A 26117-nucleotide genomic window follows, 5' to 3' on the forward strand; every position below is an offset into this window, starting at 1 on the left:
GGTTTTTCGCTGATAATGGAAACTAAGGGCGCCCATCTCAAAACCGGCCAAATCCAAGCCATTTGGTTGTGGAAGGAGCCAGCATTTGTAGTGCACTGGTCCCCTCACATGCCAGGACATCAACTGGGCACCCTAGGGGCACTGCAGTGGACTTCACAAATTGCTCCCAGGTGCATACTCCCTTACCTTGGGTGCTGAGCCCCCCACCCCCCCAAACCTACTACCCACAACTGTACAACACTACCTAGCCCTTAAAGGGTAACAGGGGGCACCTAGATGTGGGTACAGTGGTTTTTGGGTGGGTTTTGGAGGGCTCCCATTTACCACCACAAGTGTAACAAGTAGGGGGGAGATGGGCCTGGGTCCGCCTGCCTGAAGTGCACTGCAGTACCCACTAAAAACTGCTCCAGGGACCTGCATAGTGCTGTGATGGAGCTGGGTATGACATTTGAGGCTGGCATAGAGGCTGGCAAAAAATGTTTTTTAATTTGTTTTTTTTTTGGGTGGGAGGGGGTTGGTGACCCCCGATTCCCTCCGGTGGTCATCTGGTCAGTTCGGGCACCTTTTCAAGGCTTGGTCATGAACAAAAAGGGACCATGTAAAGTCGGCCATATGCTTGTCAGTTCCTCCCTTCTTTTTTCCATTATCGGCTGAGGACGGCCATCTCTTAACCATGCCCCCATCCCGCCTTCATTACACTGCCGACACGCCCCCTTGAACTTTGGCCGTCCCTGCGACAGAAGCAGTTGAAGCCGCCCAAAATCAGCTTTCGATTATGCCGATTTGGGCGCCCTTAGGAGAAGGGCAACCATCTCCCGATTTGTGTCGGAAAATGGCCGCCCTTCTCCTTCGAAAATAAGCTGGATAGTCAGTTATCATTAGGCTTTCTAATAATAATAATAATAATAATAAACCAGCTCCTAGCAAGATGACAACTACTCCCATCACATAATGCCATAATCTGGCTGCCTTCTAACTTCATGGGAGCCCCTTGTCTCTCTTCCTATTGGGTCCTTTTAGTTGTAAATGTATAGTCTTTTGAACTGTAATGCTGTACATCTCCCCTACCTTTCAAGGTCTATTTTGTCTTTTGAGCAGTCCTACTCTCTAATCCTAGTCTTGCATGTTTTGTTCGTTCAGTTATTCCCAGTACTATAAACCACAATGATGTCAATTTTATTGTTCAAGTGGTAGTATACCAACCCCCCCCCCCCCCAAATAAATAAATAAACAATGTTATGCCTGGGAATTATTTTTCCCTTCCCCTATCAACTATTCACTTTAGTAGTGAATTAGAGAATTATTTTCCCATAGCTAGTTTCTATATTGCTGTACTTTGGTACAACATGATGATACCACAACAATGGCAAATAGTTTCTTCTGTAGACTAAATAATGCTGACTGGAAAGAAGACCCACAGACTTTCCAAACAGTTAGAGATGGCATATGATATCAACTTTGCTGCAGAAAAAGGGTAAATTACGCTATATTGTATTGTAGAACACAATGACCATTGACTGCTGCTTGATCCCTTACCTGGAACTGTGTATAGATGATATTATTCAGACATGTCTCTGTTTCAGAAGTGCCACATTTTATAAACGTACCCACAATAGTCACATTTCCTGGCAGCTCGTCATTCTGTTTAGAGGATACACAGGAAAAACATTGTCAAATTGGCTGTTGCTGAATAATTAGCAAACGTCTATCATCAGGTTTTTTTAGCCACATCTCCCACCCCCTTCCTTTCTCTCCTGGAAGTTTGAGGGATGGTAGAAATGGTTAATTCTGTTCAGGGTTGGGTCTAGGTCTATATTCAATGCACTGAGGGGCCCTTTTACTAAGGCGCATAGGCACCTAATCGCGTCCAACACGCATCAAATTGGAACTATCGCCCAACTAATGCGTGCCCAGGGTGGTTATTCCATTTTTGATGCACGTCCAAAACATGCGGTAGAAATTTTCTACCACGTGACACTTACCTGGTGGTAATCGGCAGTGTATGCGTGCTGACGGTTACCATCCGGTTAACGCATGAGACCTTACCGCTAAGTCAAAGGGTGGCGGTAAGGTCTCAGGCCGAAAATGGACACGCATTGATTTTAATTTTGACGCATGTCCATTTTCGGCCACAAAAAAAGGCCTTTGTTGCAGGCATGCTGAAAAATGGACCTGCGCGCGTCCAAAACGCATGCCTACACCAGTGCAGGCCAGTTTTCGGCGTGCCTTAGTAAAAGGGCCCCTAAATGTTCCTTCAGACTCAGCTCATTGGAGTGCAGGAATGAGCGCTCCGGATCATGGTCAGAGCTCGTATGATTAACTGAACTCATCTGGTTCAGCTTCTAGGAAAACTGCTGTGGAGGCTGGGGGTAGATAGTTTTGATGTAATCATTGTTCTTTTGCTGTGATTTGCTTTGTTTAGCTTTGGTTCTAATAATGTGAATTTTCAGACACAGTCATCACTTTATGGATTTGAAAACAAGCACTGCTGTTTTTCCAATGGTTGCCCCTCTTTCAGCAGTTATATTTTATAAAAGCACTTGCAGATCCCATGTGGTAATTTATATAAATATGTGCATTAGTGAGTCAAACTTGCAGTTATTATACATTTTCTGAATGGATGGGCATGTATTAAAGCAATTTAATAGCACCATGCTGGTGTCCAGACATGGTCTGACATTGAATTGCTGGATTTAACACCAGCAGCGGCCAACAAAGAGCTGATGACCACCAGCTAAATATCGGCCCTGAATCACGTGTTACACAGAAGCGATTCGATAACTCAACAATTCAGTTTGGAACTACTCTTTAGAGGTGTTCTAGTGTGATGTATATCATAGACAGCATGCTGTGCTCATAGGTGAACTCATACACACAACTACTCTGATGATACTGCACAAATGTTTTTCATGGTTCTCTATTACTCGCCATAAGATCTGTGGTAAACGTTTATATTAGGACAGACAGGATCAGCCTTAGAAACTACTAAACTGTTCCATGTAGCTTTTTATGATATGGCAAAACAGTAAGTTAATGTAACCAAATTACTCCTCCCCCTTCCACAATCAGAGGATGTAAATGCTACCTCAGCCAGCTCGAGGACAGACCCCAGGTCCTCTATGTGAGTGCATAATAAGTGGAGGAGTAGCCTGGTGGTGGCCTAAGAACTTGGTGAACTGGGTTCAATTCCCACTGCAGCTCCTTGTGAGTCTGGGCAAATCACTCAACCCTCCATTGCCCCAAGTACAAAATAAGTACCAGTATATAGTATGTAAACTGCTTTGTTTGTAACTACAGAAAGGCAGTATATCAAGTCCTATCCTCCCTGATTCCAAGACAGCAATATTTTAAGTTAAAAAAAAACCAGAAGCGGAATGGTTGATGTTATTTAACTACAAACTCTAGACTAGAACTAATGGACACCATGAATACAATGGGTTGGTAGCTTACTTTGAGAAGGACATAGGCACAGACTCCATGGAAGCGAAACATGCTGGAATCAAAACTGGTGATGTGCGACCCTCCTTCAATTGAGCATTTTCCTGGACACACTTGATCTTTGCAATTCCACTGACCCATTACACATTTGCTGGGGGTGTTTAAGGGGGAAAGAAGAGCATCCATTAGCACTAAGCTGTGACCCCTATCGCAATGGAAAAAATTCCATTGAGCTACTGATATCAGAATCTATTTTACCTTTCAGTGGTTTCCATATACTCAAAGCAAGATGTACCAACATCAGTTGGATATATTTGCTTCCTTCTCAGAGCAGAGTGTAGTGAGCCCAGATGTGAACAAAGAAAAGGCAGAGCCTCAAACTGGAGGAAGCAGGATTTATTAAAGGACCTGGCACTGTTTTGGCTAATTGCCTGTGTTAGTTGTTGCAAAGTGACTAGGTCAGAAGATGGCCAAATCTAAAACTACAAAACATGTTTATTAATAACAAAACTACACTCTATTCCTCTGCTGCTTAATTTGTGTCACTGTTTTCCTCTGGCTTGTTCACTCTTTCATTCTCAGACACAGGCCTGGTGGTGAAATTGTGGTGATAATGTTATGTGTAATTTACTGTATATTTGAAGAAGAGGCCTGAAACTCATATGCTAAAATATCTTTATGGTGGATCCTTTAAAACATATGTGAGGGGACATATAGTCTGAAATGAATTCTGAGAAAAAAAAAGTATGTGAATTCATCTTTAACTATTATTAGAAACACGGAGGACAATATTCAATAACTTCTTGAGTTAACCAGATGATTATCATTTTTCAATTTACTAGGCCGCCCAATGGATACTGTTTGTCCAGACAACTTGATGCTTGCCAAACATTATCCATTTTTAAATGAAGAAGTTGGAGGCATGCTTAGGAGATATGAAAAATTAAAGTGGCTATTACTGATATTTAGTGCTACCAAGTAAATATTAACCAGTCAAGGAAATCATTCTAGAAGCGCCTAGAGGTGTAAATGGCAACATGTACATGTCAAGATTGCATATATCTGCTATCTGCACGTGAATGCCCCTAGGACACAGAGATTGGAATGGGGCATGGTGAATCCATGCCTTGAATGTGATCTTGACAACAAGAAGGTAGTAATGTTGGCAAGGACGGTGTGAGAGACACATAGGGAGATGGATCCTTGATACAGCCGGATGGCGAAACATGACTCATGTCGGACCAGAAAAAAGCCAGAGCTGACACTATTCAGATAAGTCTTGAATCATAAAAATATTATAACACATTAAGTTTTTTCTTTAAAAGATGTGAAAAATTTGAGAAAGAAAAAATATATTAAAAGAAAAAAAAGAAGACCAGTGAGAACTTTGGAGAGTTAGTTTAGATGGTACAAAAAATATTATTCATCGAACCCCTCTGCTGAGGTCTCCCCCCCCCCAATTTTTTTTTACATATTGATATATAAGCTGTTTACTATTTCTTGTGATTTTTGAGTGTGGTTTGGGCATGCTTCTGAATAAATGTTTATTTCCCATTTCACAATGGGAAGTCAGATCTGTATTAAAAAAAATCCACATCTGCTTTTGCACTTGCCTCGAGGCATACACAACTGCCAGCTCCCAATTCAGATCTGGGGTCTACAAATGCATACATCAATGATACCTCCCCCCCACCCCACACACACCTTCCCTGGACTAACAAGACATCCATCTAACCCCCCACCAAACCCCTAACGTTCTTCATACTCCTCCCCTCAATCAGATCCTCCTCCCATCCACCACAAACCCCCTTGACAGCATCCATGACCCCCCTCCCACCCTTGGGTTCTCTCTCAACAAGAGCCATAATCCTCTATTTCCCAGACCCACTGGCTCATGGGGGATCTCACTGATTTCTAATGAGGACAGGAGAGATCCCTAGATGCTCCTGCCCCATCAGAACCAAGGTCCAAAATAGCAACTCCAACCTCTAGCAATGTTCTCGTGGTACTACAGCTAGGAGTCGAACTGCCAAATAATGGCTGCAATAAAGCCACTCACCAAGTGCTGCATTGGGTTTTTAGTACAGAGTCAGGATTGTAGATGGCATTATTGATCTTGCATGGGCACTCATGTACAGGAATGCACTTCTGAGAGCCTGTCAAATCATTCAGGACAGTACCTAGCAGAACAGGCCAAAATTCAATAGATGTAAATAGCTGCCACAGTTTGTGAACCTCTTTATTTCTTCCTCAGCTTTAACTCTTCTTTCTGATTCTCATACTTCCAGTGTTTTGTTTTGTTCATGCCATGTTCTCTGCCTCCCTTCTTGTGTCTTTCTTCCTATGTCTTGCTATAGTAGAAATAATTTCATTTATTTCTGTGACAAAGCATTATCTATATTTACCCCATCTTCCTTGTTTCTAACCACAATGGCCAGTTGTTTGGGGCCAAAGAAATATTTCAGGTTCCTGAGTGTTTTTGTCCAATCTGAATCTACTTCAGCCATGCTCTCTGCTACTTATTATGGGCCTCATCTGAAGCTGAGGCACCAGAGGCCTTTTCAGTAATAACCTGGATTTTCTTTATTTCAATGTTTTAGATTCTCTGTTATGCGCAATAAAGTCGTCATTGAAGTTTTGATTTTCTAGTCTAGATATAAGTTCAATGATTTCTTTTGCAGCCTAGTACAAGGTCTGCATTGGATTGACAAATAGGTACCACTGTACAGTAAAGACTGCAGCTGTTTCCAAGGGATCATGATGCTAAGAATCCATCTTGGTTCCCTAATGCCTGCTTGGGATGGTCACATGACTCACTGTGAAATAACAAAATAAAAAAAATGGGGGTCAATATTCAAAGTGATTTAACCGGCCAGAAATGGCTTCTGGCCGGTTAAATAGTTTGTTTGGGGCTAATCAGTCATTTTCAGTAGCACTTAACCAGTTAATGCTGCTGAAAATGACCAGTTAGCACCTAATGCCAAACTGGCTATTTTGGGAGTGTTCCAGGGGCAGAGTTGGCACTTGGCCTGTTAAGTGCAGATATTCAATACTTAACTCAGTGGTTCCCAAACCTGATCCTGGAGGCACCCCAGCCAGTCAAGTTTTCAGGATACCCACTTTGAATATTCATGAGAGATATTTGCATGCACTGCCTCCATTGCATGCAAATTCCTCTCATGAATATTCATGATGGCTACCCGAAAACCTGACTGGCTGGGGTGCCTCCAGAATCAGGTTTGGGAACCACTAACTTAACCGGCCAAGGTTACCGCATAAAAAAGACCACATGAAATCAGTCCTAATCTTTATGTGGTTCCCCATAGCCGGTTAAGTGCTGAATGTCGCACTTAACCAGCTATGGTGTAGCCAGCTCCATAAACCTGGAAGTTCAATGCTGGAACCTGGATATGGCCCTGCATTGACTTTCCAGGCATAACGCTGAAGGTAGTCCGCAAAACCCAAGGAGATTTCAACCACAGGTAATGCAAGGAGGATGCTAAAGTCTGAAAACAGCACTTTACCTGGGGAACAGAAGCAGCCGTAGACACAGAAACTGTTGCAGGTATATTGTGGATTGGAGCAGGTGGCAATGCAGGGGGATTGGCATTCACTGTAGATCTGGTTCCCAGGACATTTTCCAGGGGCTGAAATACACAAAGAAACATGAACAGATGAAAAAAAAAGCCTTATGGAGGTGAGAGCATGAGGGCTTGTTATGAGGACAATGCAGCCAAGCCAATCCCACAACATCCAGGAGCAAATGACAGAACTCTGGTACATCCTGAAAAATATACAAGGAAGTTACCATTCACTAGGTTTATTTTAGATTTGTGATGAATTTTGCCAAATGATGTAAACCATAACCATAATGTCATCACTGACAAGATAAGAATTTGTGATGAGCATTCCCTCAGATTCTATAAATGGCGACTAAAGTTCCGCATGCAAATCAGCATGCGTAGCTGATTTGCATGTGGAACTTTAGTCACCAGTTATAGAATCTGAGGTGGTGGAGATGAAAACGGTAATGGAATTCAGACATGCATGGGATAAACACAAAGGAATTCTGTTTAGAAGGAATGGTTCCGTGGAATCTTAGCGGAGATTGAGTGGCGACGCCTGTAATTGGGAAACAAAATGGGAGCTGGGCAGACTTGTACGGTCTATGCCCTGATAGGGATCGTGCCCTGATAGGGATGGGCTGGAGTGTAAATTTTAAGGGGCTTCGACGTTAGCTTCAGAGCTTAGTACAAGAACAGTGCTGGGCAGACTTCTATGGCCTGTGCCCTGAGAAAGGCAAGGACAAATCATATAAAGTATCACATACCATGTAAAATGAGTTTATCTTGTTGGGCAGACTGGATGGACCATACAGGTCTTTAGCTTCCATCATTTACTATGTTACTATACTATGTTACTCCATCTAGAACAGTGGTTCTCAAACCTGACTTGGGGTGGGGGTCCACCAGCCAGTCAGATTTTCAGCATATCCCTGATGAATACACATGAGACAGATTTGCATGCCTGTTACCTCCATATACACTAGGGATACTCTAGTCTAGCTTCATGACAAACACACAATTATTCCTAATATGTTAAAATGCAATAATGATCTGACTGTATTATATTTTTGATGTTTTTTCTTGAATGTAAGTCACATTAAACCTGAACTTGTTCAGGGTAATGTGGGATACAAATGTCATTATTATTATTATTAATAATAATAATAAATAATAATTATAGATTCCCTAAGAACCTGACTGGCTGGTGGTCCCCCAGGACAAGATTGAAACCACTGATTTAGAACACATAATTTCTGCATCGTTTCTGATGTGGGCAGATACGGATCTGCAATGAGCTAATTCAGTGTGTTTTTCTTTGGATAGCAATCCATGTAGTAACAGGTAAAAAAGCAATATGTTAACTGGTGGTTACATCTTTATTAACCACTTCAGAATGTTTAAAACCATTTCCTATGCAGAGTTTGACAGGACATGAAGCTAGCATGAGCTATATGCCAATAAATAAGATTGTATGAGGTTTTAAACAGAATATTGTAGTCATACTGCTTTGCAAGGGACTTGTTCAGGTCATAGTGACCTGTTTCAAAACAATGGAATAGTACTAAATTATGTAAGCTAAATGTCAGTTTCAGCTAGTTTATAAATATCAAGTTGCCAGAGTACTTCCGAGTGCTCTGTCAGTCTACATCTGATTTTAACATTTCTGATCATACAGCAGGGTTTCCCAAACTTGGGTCATGACCTGGGCGGGTGCACCACTAAATTTTAGGCAGCCAAGTATAGAGTAGGCAATTTTCATCCAAAATTAGGAGTTTAAGGTGCTCTTTTTAAAAACAGATGGACATCTTAAAATGCCTTTAAAAAGGTCCATCTGCTAAAAATGTCCAAATTCTGATTTTGGGAAGTCAGAATTTGGATGTTTCACACTACAGTTCATCCAAATAACAAGGGAGCATGTTTTGGATGGGACTAGAAGAGCCCAAAGTAGAACATCTAACAGGGATTTTCAACTGGGAAGAAATGCCCATGTCTAAAAAAGAAGGATGTTTTTATCTAGACCTGTTTCAGTCATGTCCAAGTTACAACAAGTTGCTCTAATTGAGCAGCTGACCACCACAGGGATTAGGGCATATAACCCCTCCTTAGTCCCTCAGTGGTTGCTGTCCCTCTCCTTCTCCCGGGCTCATTATTGGCACAGTTGTTTTTATGCATTTTGAATGTCGTCAACTCATTTAGACCTAAATATTGAGTGGTGGGCCATATCTGGGCACTGGCACAGAATGTTGAGGTCAGCGGTGGTACCTGTATAGCTAACTCATCAAAGATAGGGCTGCTATTTAAATGGTCCTACTTGCCTGGTTAGTTATGTGGGCACCAACACTGATTATCGCCGGACCCTGTAAAACTTCCATGCTATGCCCGACTCCCTTTCCTGGACCAACCCAGTACTGCCTGGACAGTGCCACAGCAGTCAGAGGGACTGTTCATTGGCACTGCTCAGTATCACTTCTTGATGCGCTCAGTGTGATTTAAGCTGCCAGGAGCCTCTCCAACCCAGTTATATTGTTTTGAATATCATGGCCAATGTGCCTATGGAATTACTTCCAATGCAGGAAAGGACCCCCCCCCCCCCTCTTTTTTTTTTGTTAAATTTTAGAGCCTTTCTAACTATGGCCAAAATGGAGCAGTTACAGATGACCTCAATCACTATCCATATACTGATCCTGAATTTCCAGGTTTAATTCAGCTGAAGTTCCAAATAAATGCTGCTAGCCCTCTGAATATTGACCCATTACATAAAAACATACATATTTTTAGAATAATTTTAGAAGAGGAAGGTATCCTGACCATATAATTACTTTTATGGACTTAAGTAACTTCACTGGATTCAGTATCAGAAGTTGTATATTTTAAATAACAAAAGCCACAGAAATTCTAGACACTGGTGGTTCAAGCTATGTAAATAAACCTCACCATCAAAGACTGTGGAAAAACAAATGAGAGGGGGAGAACCAGGTGGCAAATGATAGGTGAGCCAATGGGCAAAATGGGTGGGCACAAAATTACCTTTCTGTCCCCGATCACCTCTGCATTCCACTCCCTGTCCACCCCTGCTTCTGCCCTATTTCCACCCTCAGTGACCCTCTACCACCCATTCAACTTATACTTTAACTCTTGGGGATCCTCAAGCACCACCAGCTGAAGACATCTTTCAAAAGTGTCCAGAAACTCCCTCCTACCATTTTCAGCAGTCAGTGGCAATAATCTTAAACTGCTGCTGCTGCTGGCATCTCGTACATGGTCTATTCTGGCACATGAACTAAGAATGTATGAAAACTGAGCATGTACAGGATGCACAAAGCAGCCTCAGGAACCTGCCACTTAATGCCAAGCTTGGCAGAAGGGAGTTCTCGGGGTGCCTTTGAATGATGTCTTCAACTGATGCATTCATAGTAGCTAATGCAAGGGTACACTGCTATTGGGTAGGCATGAGCCCAAAGTGGATGGGTGCCTGCCCACCGAGGACTACCCATGGCCATGCCTCTAGGTAAAACCAAAGTTATCCATATATCCTTCATCAACACAGAATGAGAATTGCCAAGTCAGTGTGTACACTTCTGTTGATTCTAGATGGTCATTGTAACTAGGATTTCATTTGTAGACAAAAAGCAATCTGATCTGTAAACTGGGGGAAGGGTGGGAGAGCCAGGGGCAGGAGCAACAAGAGAAGAAGGGCTGGATTAAGGAGTAAAGTGAGGGGAAATTCTATGGCACCTAAAAATTCTGCACGGAAAACATTTCCACCTAAGCATATTCTATAAGCAGCACCTAGACTTAGGCATGGTATATAGAATACGCTTACTTGACACCCTAGCACCTAAATCTGTGTGCCTCCATTTACACCATTGAAAACATGGTGTAAATCCTGGCATGTAGATTTAGGCATAGAGGGCCATATTCTATAACAGTGCATGTAAATTTTGGAATTCCCATGAAATGCCCATTTCCCCACCTATAAATATGCCCCTTTTTGCCTGCACACATTAAAATGTAGGCACTGTGCATTAATACACTTATCGATTTGCACGTGTAATTAGTCAATTAGTGCTCATTATTGCTTGTTAAGTGCTGTTAACAATGCTGATTGGCTTGTTAAGCCAATTAAGTTATGCATGTTGTTATAGCATTTGCTTGGATTTTGGCGCAGCAGCGGTGTTCCTTGGTCGGCTGTCACCTGGGGCGGATTGCTGCTGTGCACCCCCCCCATGTGCAGCATCGACCCCCCCCCCCCCCCGGGTGCATTGTTCTCAACTTCTAGGGTGCTGGGAGCAGCTGTGCGGCTGTCTGCTCCCTCTGCCCCAGAACAGGAATTAACATCAGACGGAGCAGGGAACTGGCGGAGCCGACAGCTGCTCCCTGCACCCCCCGTTGCAGCGTGCACCCGGGTGGACCACCTCCGCCCTCAGTATGCCGCTGTGGCGCAGAATGCTGGGTGCGCTATATAAAATCCAGGGGAAAGTGACTGTTCTCTGCTCTGCTCCAGGTTCATCCCCTCTCCTCTTTCTTGCAGGCTGCTTGGAAGGGAGGGGCAGGAGCTGAACATCCTTGCTGCTCTGGAGCCTGAAAAGAAGTGACAGAACACAGTTCCAGGCACTTTCCCAGACAATAAGCCCTGACTCTAACAGGAGGATAGCTGAAATATATCACAATTGAATAGGATGAAAAGATAATGTGGCAAAATCAGGAAATCCCTGTCATGGCAGTTACACTATGTTACTGACTTACAACAGAAGTCTTTCTGCCGCCAATTGTTGATCAGTTCCTTCTGCAGAGATAATTGTCTGGAATATTCTGACAGTGTGGAGCAGGTGCAGTTCCTCTCTCCGGGTGTAGTGCACGTTGTCATATCTTGCTGGCACCGCCTGATATATGGCTTCTTGGGCACTGCTGTGCTCGAGGAAACTAGATTCAGTAATGATTCACAGAGGTCAGCCTGAATGAAGAGAAAATATGTGGAGCCATGAAATGTTCTGTTGTAGGGCCAGTCAAAGGTTGTCATCTATTGTGGTATAACTTTCCCACACTGGTCCTGGTGACCCTCCAGTCAGGCAGGTTTTCAGGATATCCTGTATGAGATAAATTTGCATGCATTGAAACTCTATATATGGCAGTTTATCTAATGGATCTTCATGGAAATGCATGTTTATTGAAAACCCTGTCTTACAATGCCAGAAAATGTGGTAAAAGTATGATTGCTTTCTTAATTCTATTGGATACTTAGAAATAAAGTCCAGTAAATGATCAAGCTGCTACATAATTCCCTTTTTAACAGAACAGTTTTTTTTCCTTAAGTTTCTGGGTCTCACATTCTTCAATCTAATGCTGTATCTTCAGCTACACTAAGGAACTTCCACATATAAAGTTAGTATGAAAGTAGAAAATGCTATCAACAGCCTTTTTGCTCTTGGCTGAAAAATAACACAGACAATTCCATGTAGCCATGTGGCTTACCTTGTGTGAAATCAAATAGCAAGAGAGAAGATCCAAATGTACACGAACTAAGAAAGCAAAAAAAGCACAAAACGGCTTTCAAGACCGGAGCAATGGTGCATTCTTTAATGAAATAGGCCCGACATGGGCCATATTTCGGCGCAGAATGGCGCCTGCCTCAGGAGTCAAACCAGTATTCTCTTTGATAGAAAATAAAATCCCAAATGGTCCTTCTAATAATACATCAGGTTAGGCATCAGATTATACTGGATATATCCAAGCATAGTAGTGGCTTCCAAAAAAATGCCAGCGGTTTGACCCCTGGCAGTAGCTGTAGAATGCGGGCACAAAAGCATCAGATTTTGTTGCTTTGTGATAATTGCACTGGACACAGTGATGATGTCAGGCTGTCTAACATCAAGGTGGTCTTCCTGCCACCAAACACTACCTCTCTGATCCAACCTATGGATCAGGGCATAATAGCCAATTTCAAACAACATTATCGGGCTCTTGTGCTACGTCATCTGATGAGCGTTATGGATGACCAGACTGGCAAGGATAAACGTGCTGTTGAACTGGCTCGTAATCTATCACTGTTGGATTCCCTACATATGGAGAAAGAAGCCTAGAATCATGTTACACAGGCAACCATTGTGAACTGCTACAAGCAGGCAAGCTTTGTTAGGGATGTGGAGAGGGACGAAACATATGCAGCTGTTGCAAACGTGTCAGATGAACAGGCTATTGACATCCCAGCCGGTGTTACTGAAGAGGAGTTTCATCGCTACGTAGCTGTTCATTACGATCTACAAACAGCTGACGACAGCACTGATGTTGAGATATGTGCCTACACGCAGGCAACGGCTGATGATGAAACAGATGATAAAATGAGCAGCAAGGCACATGCTGATGAAATTCAACAACCTCCTGTCACTTTTGCAAGAGCGTGGGAGAGTCTCAAAACCATGCGGGCCTATCTGGAGGCCACTGGATGTCAGTGCTATGACAGTTTTTACCGTCTGGCAGACGTAGTCTATGGAACTCACAGACACAAGAATGTACAGAGGACTATGACTGATTACTTCAAGTAAGCCTAACGTCAGTTAACGGAGACTGTATAACGTCAGTTAACGGAGACTGTATACTGTATGTATAATAAACAGTACTGTACATATGTTTATCAAATGTGAAGCTACTTTGGGTCACAATGGCAAAGTGCATGCTCCAGTTAACTACATGTATTTCTTTGGTCCCAGACCCTTGCACTTAAGCAGATTTTACTATATATATATATATATATATATATATATATATATATATATATATATATATATCACACACACACACACAATTATTTGGACTTGTTTTGACTATCTCTCTAGTGAACAGTATTTGCAGCAATTTTCACTGAAATAAAGTGCTCAGCTGTATTTTACAGTCTATACTGAATTCTCCTGTTCTTTTCCCGATTCTCTTTATATACATTAATATAACACTGATTAATATTCAGTGGTGTAGGTCCCCGCAGGTTATTTTATTGTTTCTGGATTAAATATGGACATAACTATATTACCTTACAGCAGCTGAGGCAAGAAAATAACTTTACTGTTTCTAATCCTAGGTAGCAAAGACTGTTCCACTTACTTCAGCAATGTTAAAAACATACCTTTAGTCCAGTTTAAAATAAGCTATCCAGAGCAGGACACAGAAAACAGCACCAAGGGGTACGTACATATTTTTTGTTTTGATCTGGTTTGATATTATCGATCTGCATTGGGCAGATTTCACCAGGGTCATCCATCTGTTGAAATGCAGCATATTTGTAAGGTTCAAGAAGTTCACCTGGAACAGAGAGTTACAAAGTTACTAGTGTTGCAACATCAGTTGAAAGAAATATGATTTCGGTAGATGGATACAAGAGGATTTATTTAACGGTAAGGATCTGCCTTCCTTGGACATAATGTAGGAAATTTCAACAATATTTCCTATTTTGTTTCATTTCATTTAAAAATATTTTGTATGTATTTACTCAGTAAAACTCAACATTTTATACCATGGGATCAATATTCAAAGTAGTTTAACTGGGAAAGAAAGGATCCTCTGTGGTTAAATTGTCTGGGGGGGGGGGGGGGGGGGGGGGGTGGGGGGGGTTAAATCTGCTGATATTCGGCGGCACTAACCACCTAAGCTGAAAACAGATATTCAGGGGACGATCCAGAGGCAGAGTCAGGGCAGGGTCAGTTCTTATGGGGAAGTTATCAACATGGGCTGCTGTACGTTGGGTTATTTTACTGGAAGTTGGGTTATTGTAGCAAAGGGTCTCATTTCAGTACCTCATGTTGATAATTCCCCCCCCCCCCCCCTCAAGTGACAATATTCAGCCCTTAACTGGTTAAGGGGCTCTTTTACTAAAGGGCGTTAACCCGTAACGGGTGGTTAGCATGTCACCTAAGCTTACTGGAAAACATGTTAAAGTATTTTGCAGTAATTTGCCTGTTAGCACACGCTACTCACGCTATATTTAGGGCTCCTTTTACTAAGCAGTGGTACGCCAAATACAGTGTATGCCTAACGCAGCAAAAATGGCCTAATACAGGATGCGTTAAAACATTCCGTGTTACTTTTGCCATCTGCATGCACTATCCGCATGCTAAATATTTTTTTTGCATTTTTTTGAGGAAGCATGTTAGAGGCAGAAAGTGGGTGTTTCTGTACTAACCAGTTAGGAGCAATAGCATTACCACACTAACGGCCCCTTTTACTAAGTGGCAGTAAGCCCAACGCAGGCTTACCGCTCGCTAAACAGGAAGTACCGTCGGGCTACCGCAGCAGCCCAGCAGTACTTCCCACCCCTAGCGCACTGTCATTTCGGCACTAAAAAATTTATTTATTTTGTAACGCCGGAGTGTACCCAGTGGTAATCAGGTTAACGTGGGAGTCCTTACCGCCACCTCAATGGGTGGCAGTAATGGTTCCTCCCCGAAATGGCCGCCTGGCAAGTGCTTTACTTTACGCACGGTCATTTCCTTCAGGAAGGTGAGACTTCCCTTTTACCAGCTATGGTAAAAGGGGGCCTCGGCACACAAGTAAAACACTCGTCGACAACAGCACCAAACCCCTTTTCCTGCAACTTGGTAAAAGGGGCCCTCAATTGGTGTAATTTTTCAGGAGAGGGAATGAGCATGGAAGCATTATCCAGCTGGCATATTCTGATTAGTATGTGGTAACTGGATACCGCAGACTTAATGCAGGAATACTTGGTGCTTCATAAATAGGAGGTAGTAAGCTTTCCTGCACCCTATTGGAAGAATGAGCACGGGACCTGCAAAAAAAAAAAAAAAAGATTAAAATAGCCCTAAATGCTGCCATGGAAAATCTGGACTAACTGTGTTTTAGTAAAAGGGCCCCTAAGCTAGCTGGCCAAATAGGGTCAGATAAATAGCAGTGTTTTCTTTGACTAGTTTAACTGGTTAAGGCTGACCATCGGGTGGGGGGGGGGGGGGGGGGTAGGTGAAGAAATAGGTAGTCTTCTGGTTTCTGGGCTTGCATTTCTTAGGGATAGTTCTACCAAGTCAGTCAAGTATTCAGGAAACAAACCAAATAATATTTTGTAGATGATGGTACTTGCTTTGAAGAACAGTCTTGCCTTGATTGGCAGCCAGTATAGTGTTTTGAGCAGTGGGGTGGCTCTTTCATATTTCAACTTCTTGAAAATTAACCTTGCCACTGTGTTTGAATGGTTTGCAGCGATTTCAGTGCGCTTTCCTTGCAACTGATGTATACTGTAGTCTGGTTGTGAAAGTATAGTCGATTGTACTTTATCCGGAATGATTGTCTAGAAAAGTAGTCTCTGATCCTTCTCAGTTTCCGTAGTGTTCTGAAGCATTTTGTTATTACTGCTGATATTTGGCTAGTGTTAGGTGTTTGTCAAGAATGATTCCCAGTATTTTTAACCGTGTTTCAATTTGGTATGTTTGGTGGTTTATTGTGAAATTTTGGTGGGCTGTAGGATTATGCGGGCTTGACAGTACCAGGAATTTGGTTTTGTCTCTGTTTAATTTGAGTTTGAAAGTTTCTGCCCAGTTTTCCATAAGGTCCAGACTAGTTTTGAATTTGTCCATTATTTCTGTGATGTTGTTGTTGAAAGGTATGTAGATGGTGACATCATCTGTGTAGATAAATGGGTTTAAACCCTTGGTCTCTATTTTTTTCCAAGTAGAGCCATCAATACATTGAACAGTGTTGGTGATATTGATGAGCCCTGTGATATCCCACATTTGCAGATCCAGGATGTTGATAGCTAGTAGGACATCTTTACAATGCAGTATCTAGTCTTTAGGAATCCATTGAACCATGCGGCCACTGTGCCACTGATTTCCATGTAATCGAACAAGGTCATCAGTGTTGTGTGGTCTACTTGATATGTCAAATTGCATTAGTAGTATATACTGACCTTGGCTTATTAAGCATCTGAATTTCGTTGTCAGAGTGGTTAGGACTGTTTCAGTGTTGTGTTGTGGTCTGAAACCTGATTGGGATTTATGAAGGATTGAGAATTTTGTTAGGTGGTCAGTAGTGGTATTGAGGCCACTGGTCTGTAATTTGTGAGATTGCTGATCTTTTTGGTTGTGTTCTTGGGGATTGGAGTGAGAATGATTTCACCTTTTTCTTTTGGGAACTGTCCTTCTACTAACATATTTGGTGATGCATTTGATGAACCAATCTGGTGGTTTTTTCATCATGTGGTTGGGGCATTTGTCTAGCAGACATTTAGCACGTGTAAATTTAGTCAGCAGTGTTTTTACTGTGCTCATTTTGGGTGGTTCAAATGCAGACCAAATTCTGTCTGCCATGGAGTGGGTGTTGTTGGTTTCACAGTCTTGTAGGTAGTCTATGATGGAAGTTTGCGGTATCACGAGGTTGGATCTCGTCTTTGCTATTTTTTGTTCAAAGTATTGCGCTAGCTTATTTGCTGTAGGTGATATGTCAGTTGACGCCAGTGTGTCCTGTGTTTTCAGTAGGTTGTTCATGAGTTTGAATATTTTTTTTCGTATTATTCTGTTCTGGGTTTGTGTATGTGTTGTAGTGTTCCTCCTTGGCATTCTTTATATTGTGTTTGTACATTCTTATAGCTTTTCTCCATGTGTCTTTGTTTATTTCTGTTTTATTTTTGGCCCATTTTCTTTCTAGTCTCCTACACAGTTTTTTCATGTACAATAGCTCTTTGTTGAACCAGGGTTTAGGGTCCTTTTATTTCTTGCTTTTGTTTTAAGTGGTGTTATTTCGTCCAGTGTTTTTTTTTGCATGTTTCATCCCAGTTTCTCATAAAGTGAATGCCTTTTTGCTTCTAGGTTGCTATGTTCAGTCAACACTGTTTTCCAGGTGTGGTTGTTCACCTTCCCTCTGGTTGTGAGTGTATGTGGTGAGCTTGGTTTTCTGTTCTTTCCGTTTGCTTTCCATTGTAGTGTAAAAAGTGAGCTTGCTGTGATCTGACCATGATACCTCTTCCCATTTGTGACTCTCTATTGTGTGATTGTTGTTTGCTGGTAACCGGTGGGCTAGCAAGTCCAATAGGTGGCCTTTTGTTTGGGATGTGGTGCCTTGTGGTGTTGTGAAGTTCAACTGGTTTAGGAAGTTCGTTAGGGTTTTGGTGTTAGTGTCGTTCTGTTTGTCTAGGTGCAGATCGATGTCGCCAATTAGTAGGACATTTTGTTGGTTTGTGCAGGTGTTTGATAAAAGTCCATGAAATCATCTTGAATGTTTGTCTAGCTGCCTTGGGGTCGGTAGAATAGTATGATACATAGTTGACCTGCTATTGTTGTGTCAGTGATTTTGTATGCCAGGATTTTGATCGTTGAGGATAAATGTTTAGTGACAGGCTCAACGGTGAAAGTTGACTTGTATATTATTGCGACTCCTCTTCCTTTCTTTTTTGTTCCTGTTTATGTGTATTGTTTTGTATGCTGGTGGGCATAGGTCCAGCAGTATTGGGTCAACTTCTAGGTGTAGCCATGTTTCTGCTATGAGTAGTAATCCTAATTTTTCAGTTTCGATCCAGTCTCTAAGTATGTCTGTTTTGTTGACTGCCCATCATGCATTTATATATCCTATGGATATCTGTGCGTATATATCATAACTGATTTTGTTGTGTTTGATAGTCTACAGTTGTCTAAGTGGTCTGTCTGTTTTTGGATTGTGATCTTGTTGTGTGATGTTCTGGCTTGACTTTTTGTTGTTGGTTGTTGATTTTGACTCTAGTTTGTTGTGAGGGTTGTATTTTTGTACTTCCAGTTGATGGCGGGGTCTTCGTTTATCAGTGATAGGTATGAGGATTTTGCTCCATTCATTGGTGCTGCCGCTAGTATCCCTGTTGTTCATATTAGCCCATGTTCTTAGGTTTGCCATTCTAGGGTTCGTTGGGTGCGGTGAAATGCCCGTTGGAAGTCCTAACGTGGATCCTGTTTAGGTACCCTCTGGTTATTCCACCTATAGGGCATTTAGGCGCGGAGTCCTTGTGAGGACCCTGTGTAGGGACCCCCTGGTTTTTCTCCTATCTTGTGTTTTGGTACAGTGTCCTCTTGGGGACCCTCTAGTTGTTCTGTTGGGTGTGAGGTCCTTAGGGGGGGCCTGTATGGGTTCCTCTAATTGTTTCCCCTTGTTTTTTGTCATTTTCCTTATTTTTTTTCTTTATCATGTGTGTGTGTAGGAATTCACCTCTGGTCTTTTTAGTGTGTATTTTTATGCATGTAGGAGTCCTGTTTCAGTCATTACTTGGATTTCCTCTCGGTGCCTTTCTGTTTGTTGTTCTTTTTTTTTCTACTCCTGTTTCCTGTTGTTCAGTCCTAGCTACTGGTAGATTCACCCTCTGTGGTGGTGGGATCCTCTCTTTAGGTCTCTCTCCTCAGCTGTGTCTTCAGAAGCAAAATCCAATCAGCTGCGGGGTATCTTGTTCGCCACGCTGCTCGATGCTTATTGTTTGCCATCTGGTCCACGCACAGTCCTTCCAGGTATGTGGTCCTTGCTCTCAGTGCTGCCAGCTCCGTCTGCAGCACTGCTGTAAAGGATTCCCTCTATCGGCAAGGCCAGCCCATCCCCCCGGGTCTTCCTCAGCCCTGTGGGAGCTTGAGCATGGGCTGGTTGCACTGTGCTTCAGCTTGAAGGCCGTCCCCCGTGCTATGACCCAGGTCCACATGGGTCAGAATGTGCCTCCGTTGCTTGGCGCCGCTCACCAGCTTTCTGTCTCCATTTGGGTTGAGAGGGTTCTCTGCGCTTCTGCACCCCTCTCCTGCTATCCACATGGCTCTCTGTAGCCTTGGGGTCAGTGAGGTCAGAGCCTAGGCCTCTGTGCAGGGTGGTAGGGAGCTTCCCTTGGTCGTGCTGTGCCAGTGTCACGGGCGCCCATTGGTTCCCCTTGAAGTCTGGTGAGAAGCCGGGTGTCTGGGTGCCTCTCTCCAGCCAAAACAAGCAGCTGGCTGAGCGGTCTTTGGGCTAAGCAGGAGGGCGATTTTGGAGCAGTTGTGGAGCTCACCTCGCTGCTGCCATCTTCAAACTCATGCCTTACGTTCTAATTTTCCCAAAGGCTTTTCTCTCCCAGCCTTTTTACCTTCCTGGTAGATTCAATGCTTTAGGGTCTATTCAATACCCAAGGAATTTCAGCCTAGGTGTGCTCCTCATACTTTAGGGTCTATCAACTACCCAAGGAATTCCTCCCTATATATACTCCCCCCCTCTATGCTCTGTCTCTCTACTTCAAAATACTGCCTGCAGTATGTGTTTCCACCCACACTCTCTTGTTCCTGCCCAGTCAGCTAATGAGTGATTTGCCCCAGCTGTGGAGAGACTAGCTCCTAGACTATCTGTCCCAAGAGGCTCTGCTCTGACTCCAGCTGGCTGCTGGAGGTACTTCCTGCATGTTGCTTCCTGTTACTACCCCTCTCCCATGCATTCTGCTTTGCCTGATTTTAGGGAGTTCCTTGCACATAGACAAAGAAGCATAAGTACATAAGTACATAAGCACTGCCACGCTGGGAAAAGACCAAAGGTCCATCAAGCCCAGCACTCTGTCTCCGACAGCAGCCAATCCAGGCCCCAAGAACCTGGCAAAAACCCAAAATTTAATAATCAAGCAAGCAGGTGAGAATATTTTACTGAAAGTTCTTTTGACTTCCCTGGTAATAGAGGGTTTCCCAAATGATCAAAAGGTTTGGCATTCTAATTTCTTGGCTCCCTGGGGTTTTGACCCAGCTTGCTTGTCACAGCATAAAGTCCTCACATTTAGTGACTTTATTCTGCATTGTGCATCAGGCTGGTATAATGTCCACAGTGTCCACCACTGTCTGGACTCCTTTACCCTATTTTAGTAAGAATCTATATTAGAATTGTCCTTTAACTAATACAAAACGGGAAACATATCAATGCTGTTTTCTCTTGTTTTTTTTATGCAGTTTGAGTAAGCATAAAAAGCTGTAACCATTTTTTAAACACATTGTCACAAAGGTTCTGTCTCAGAGGATATTTAACTACATCTGCATTGACTAGCAGGCTTATTTTCGAAAGAGAAGGGCACCCATCATCCAACACAAATCGGGAGATGGGCGTCCTTCTCTCAGGGTCGTCCAAATCGGCATAATCAAAGCCGATTTGGGCGCTCTCAACTGCTTTCTGTCGCGGGGATGACCAAAGTTCCCGGGGGTATGTTGGAGGCGTAGCGAAGGCGGGACTGGGGCGTGCTTAACAGATGGGCATCCTCGGCTGATAATGGAAAAAAGAAGGGCGTCCCTGACAAGCACTTGGCCGACTTTACTTGGTCTATTTTTTTTCACGACCAAGCCTCAAAAATGTGCCCCGAACTAACCAGATGACCACCGGAGGAATCAGGGATGACCTCCTCTTACTCCCCCAGTGGTCATCAACACCTTCCCAGCCTAAAAAAAACTAAAAAAGTTTTTTTTGCCAGCCTCAAATGTCATGCCCATTTCCCTGACAGCAGTATGCAGGTCCCTGGAGCAGTTTTAGTGGGTGCAGTGCACTTCAGCCAGGCGGACCCAGGCCCATGCCCCCCTACCTGCTACACTTGTGGTGGTAAATGGGAGCCCTTCAAAACCCACCAGAAGCCCACTGTACCCACATATAGGTGCCCCCCTTCACCCCTTAGGGCTATGGTAGTGTTGTACAGTTGTGGGGAGTGGGGTTTTTTTTTGGGGGGGTTGGGGGGCTCAGCACCCAAGGTAAGGGATCTATGCACCTGGGAGCAATTTCTGAAGTCCACTGCAGTGTCCCCTAGGATGTCTGGTTGGTGTCCTGGCATGTCAGGGGGACCAGTGCACAGGGGCGTAGCTACGGGTGGGCCTGGATGGGCCCAGGACCACCCAGTTTTGTCTCAGGCCCATCCTCACCTTCTCCACCCCCGCCATAGCGCTGCCTCCTCTCAGTGCACTTCGCGGTCTCTGTGTCCCACCCTCGCGCAGCGCTTTCAATTTGCTATCAGCGCTGTCTGCCTGATAGCTGACAGATGTGGCGCGACGTCCTCACCGCTCCGGGGCCTTCCCTCTGCACGTTGATTCAACTTACTGTTTATGCAGGGTGGATTGCACGCGGCAGAGGGAAGGTCCCGGAGCAGGACGTTGTCGCGCCGCGTTTGTCAGCTGTCAGGCAGGCAGCGCCGATAGAGCGCTGCCGCGGGGGTGGGAGATGGAGACCATGAAGTGCAGGAGAGGAGACAGCACCACGGTGGGGAGAAGGTGAGTGGAGGCAGCGCCAATAACTTTAAATGTGCTGCGCGCGCGCGTGTGTGTGTGTGTGTGTGGGGGGGGGGGGGTTGTAGTGCCCACCCATCCAACCCGCTGGCCCACCCAAAAATTGTCTTCTGGCTACGCCACTGCCAGTGCACTACGAATGGTGGCTCCTCCCACAACCAAATGGCTTGGATTTGGTTGTTTCTGAGATGGGCATCCTCGGTTTCCATTATCGCCAAAAACCGGGTACGACCATTTCTAAGGACAAGCTAAGGACAACCATCTCTAAGGTCGACCTAAATGTTGGGATTTGGACATCCCCGACCGTATTATTGAAACGAAAGATGGACGCCCATCTTGTTTCGATAATACGGGTTTCCTCGTGGCCCCTCCCCTTCGCCGGGATGTCCTTAGAGATGGGCGCCCTTAGAGATGGTCGTCCCCGTTCGATTATGCCCCTCCACATAACCTAAATGTGCCAGACTTGTTAAGAAGTCCTTGTTATAATAGCTCTCCTAGTTGTCAGCCTGTGCTTGCAGTTCCTGGGACTGGAGGGTAATAATCTCCAGTGGGTTTAGCAGAGGACTGCAAGCTCCTTCAATTCCCAGAGGGGCTCACTGGTTCACATTAACACAACCAGACTTTAGGTTTCGGTTTCAGATTTGACCGAAAACAAGTGATAAATTTCTGCCAAAAGTAGTTAGACAGTTTTGTTAGCAGTTTGGTATTGGCTGAAACTTAAATAAGTAGTTTTGGTCTGCCTCTAGAAAGAGCAAAGTGATCATGGCAGGATCAGTATCAATGCATTAATCTTGCTATATTTTTTTAAAATTTTAGCTTCAGTCTTAAGTCAGCATTTCAACTACATCATAATAACACTCTGTAAGCCACATTGAGCCTGCAAAAAGGTGGAAAAATGTGGGGTACAAATGCAATAAATAATAATAAATAAATAATAATAATAATAACTACTTTTGTTGTTTTTAAATATAGTTCTTTCCCTCCAAATGTAGAATCATTAACCCAGAGTGATCGTATAGTGCCTGTGAAAAGGCCCATGCTAAGGCATACTTTTAACCCAGGGGTTCTCAACCTAGTCCTTGGGACATACCCAGTCAGTCAGGTTTTCAGGATATCCACAATGAATATGCTTGAAATAAATTTGCATGCACTACTTCCTTGGAATCTTGCTGCTCTCTAGAATTCTGTCAGGTACTTGTGACCTGGATTGTCCACTGTTGGAAGCAGGATACTGAGCTAGATGGACCATTGCTCTGACGCAGTATGGCTACTCTTATGTTTTTATGTAATGCACATCTGTCTCATGCATATTCATTGTGGGTATCTGGAAAAACCAACTGGGTAGGTGTGTCCCAAGGACTGGGTTGAGAACTACTGTTTTAATTCAACACATACATGGAAATATAATCTTACATTTTTATAGAAATCATAACTACAGCTCCTTACATATTAGTCTTATAATATTTTTTGGCGCACTCCTTCCTTAGGGCCCTGTTTTTAAAGGTACGTTAGTGTTTTTAGCGTGCCTACACAGTGCGTGCGCTAACCATGTAGGCGCCTATAAGGTTGATTAACGCGCATACATGGTTAACGCGCGTTAAAAACATTAACATGCGTTTAAAACATTAATGCGTCTATAACGCTGCTTAGTAAACAGGGCGCTTAATCTGAACCGTATATATATTTATGGGGATTTATTAACCGCCTTTATGAAGTGATTCACCCAAGGCGGTGTACAGCAGGAACAGTTTAACATAAAACTTATAATTTTGTTAACAGCTTAAAAATAGTAAAATAACCAAGTACATAAGTACATAAGTACATAAGTAGTGCCATACTGGGAAAGACCAAAGGTCCATCTAGCCCAGCATCCTGTCACCGACAGTGGCCAATCCAGGTCAAGGGCACCTGGCACGCTCCCCAAACGTAAAAACATTCCAGACAAGTTATACCTAAAAATGAGGAATTTTTCCAAGTCCATTTAATAGCGGTCTATGGACTTGTCCTTTAGGAATCTATCTAACCCCTTTTTAAACTCCGTCAAGCTAACCGCCCGTACCACGTTCTCCGGCAACGAATTCCAGAGTCTAATTACACGTTGGGTGAAGAAAAATTTTCTCCGATTCGTTTTAAATTTACCACACTGTAGCTTCAACTCATGGCCCTCTAGTCCTAGTATTTTTGGATAGCTGAACAGTCGCTTCACATCCACCCGATCCATTCCACTCATTATTTTATACACTTCTATCATATCTCCCCTCAGCCGTCTCTTCTCCCAAGCTGAAAAGCCCTAGCCTTCTCAGCCTCTCTTCATAGGAAAGTCGTCCCATCCCCACTATCATTTTCGTCGCCCTTCGCTGTACCTTTCCAAATTCTACTATATCTTTTTTGAGATACGGAGACCAGTACTGAACACAATACTCCAGGTGCGGTCGCACCATGGAGCGATACAACGGCATTATAACACCCGCACACCTGGACTCCATACCCTTCCTATAACACCCAACATTCTATTCGCTTTCCTAGCCGCAGCAGCGCACTGAGCAGAAGGTTTCAGCGTATCATCGACGACGACACCCAGATCCCTTTCTTGATCCGTAACTCCCTAACGCGGAACCTTGCAAGACGTAGCTATAATTCGGGTTCCTCTTACCCACATGCATCACTTTGCACTTGTCAACATTGAACTTCATCTGCCACTGCACGCCCATTCTCCCAGTCTCGCAAGGTCCTCCTGTAATCGTTCACATCTCCTCCTGCGGACTTGACGACCCTGAATAATTTTGTGTCATCGGCGCATTTAATTACCTCACTCGTTATTCCCATCTCTAGGTCATTTATAAATACATTAAAAAGCAACGGACCCGCACAGACCCCTGCAGGACCCCACTAACTACCCCTCCTCCACTGGAGAATACTGGCCACGCAATCCTACTCTCTGCTTCCTATCTTTCAACCAGTTCTTAATCCATAATATACCCTACCTCCGATTCCATGACTCTGCAATTTCTCAGGAGTCTTTCGTGCGGCACTTGTCAAACGCCTTCTGAAAATCCAGATATACAATATCAACCGCTCCCCATTGTCCACATGTTTGCTTACCCCCTCAAAAAATGCATTAGATTGGTGAGGCAAGACTTCCCTTCACTAAATCCGTGCTGACTTTGTCTCATCAGTCCATGTTTTTGTATATGCTCTGCAATTTTATTCTTAATAATAGCCTCCACCATCTTGCCCGGCACCGACGTCAGAACTCACCGGTCTATAATTGTCCCGGATCTCCTCTGGAACCTTTCTAAAAATCGGAGTAACATTGGCTACCCTCCAGTCTTCCGGTATTACACTCGATTTAGGGACAGATTGCATATTTCTAACAGTAGCTCCGCAAGTTCATTTTTAGTTCTATTAATACTCTGGATGAAATACCATCAGGTCCCGGTGATTTACTACTCTTCAGCTTGCTGAACTGAACCCATTACATCCTCCAAGGTTACAGAGAATTTGTTTAGTTTCTCCGACTCCCCCGCTTCAAATATTCTTTCCGGCACCGGTGTCCCCCCCAAATCCTCCTCGGTGAAGACCGAAGCAAAAGAATTCATTTAATTTCTCCGCTACGGCTTTTGTCCTCCTTGATCGCCCCCTTTAACACCATTTTCGTCCAGCGGCCCAACCGACTCTTTGGCCGGTTTCCTGCTTTTAATGTATCTAAAAAGTTTTTACTATGTATTTTGCTTCCAACGCTAATTTCTTCTCAAAGTCTTTTTTGCCCTCCTATCTCCGCTTTGCATTTGGCTTGGCATTCCTTAATGATCTATCCTGTTTCTTTCAGTTGGTTCTCTTCTCCACTTTCTGAAGGATTGTGTTTTGGCTCTAATGATTTCCTTATCTTACTGTGTAGCCACGCCGG

The 26117-nt window shown here is 43.6% G+C and overlaps 1 protein-coding gene across 1 annotated transcript in view; it reads right to left on the bottom strand.

The window, feature by feature from the left end:
- LOC115469675 (mucin-2-like) overlaps positions 1-26117 on the bottom strand; it is a 193110-nt gene that overhangs the window by 151849 nt on the left and 15144 nt on the right. The window contains exons 5-10 of the mRNA XM_030202463.1: positions 14188-14297; positions 11751-11958; positions 6963-7085; positions 5498-5618; positions 3451-3589; positions 1537-1641 (exon numbers count right to left, since the gene is read on the bottom strand). Of these exons, the coding sequence (XP_030058323.1) occupies positions 1537-1641; positions 3451-3589; positions 5498-5618; positions 6963-7085; positions 11751-11958; positions 14188-14297 (806 nt within the window). The remainder of the gene's footprint in view (positions 1-1536; positions 1642-3450; positions 3590-5497; positions 5619-6962; positions 7086-11750; positions 11959-14187; positions 14298-26117) is intronic.

This window comes from Microcaecilia unicolor, chromosome 4, assembly GCF_901765095.1.
Source record: "Microcaecilia unicolor chromosome 4, aMicUni1.1, whole genome shotgun sequence".
Taxonomy (NCBI): domain Eukaryota; kingdom Metazoa; phylum Chordata; class Amphibia; order Gymnophiona; family Siphonopidae; genus Microcaecilia; species Microcaecilia unicolor.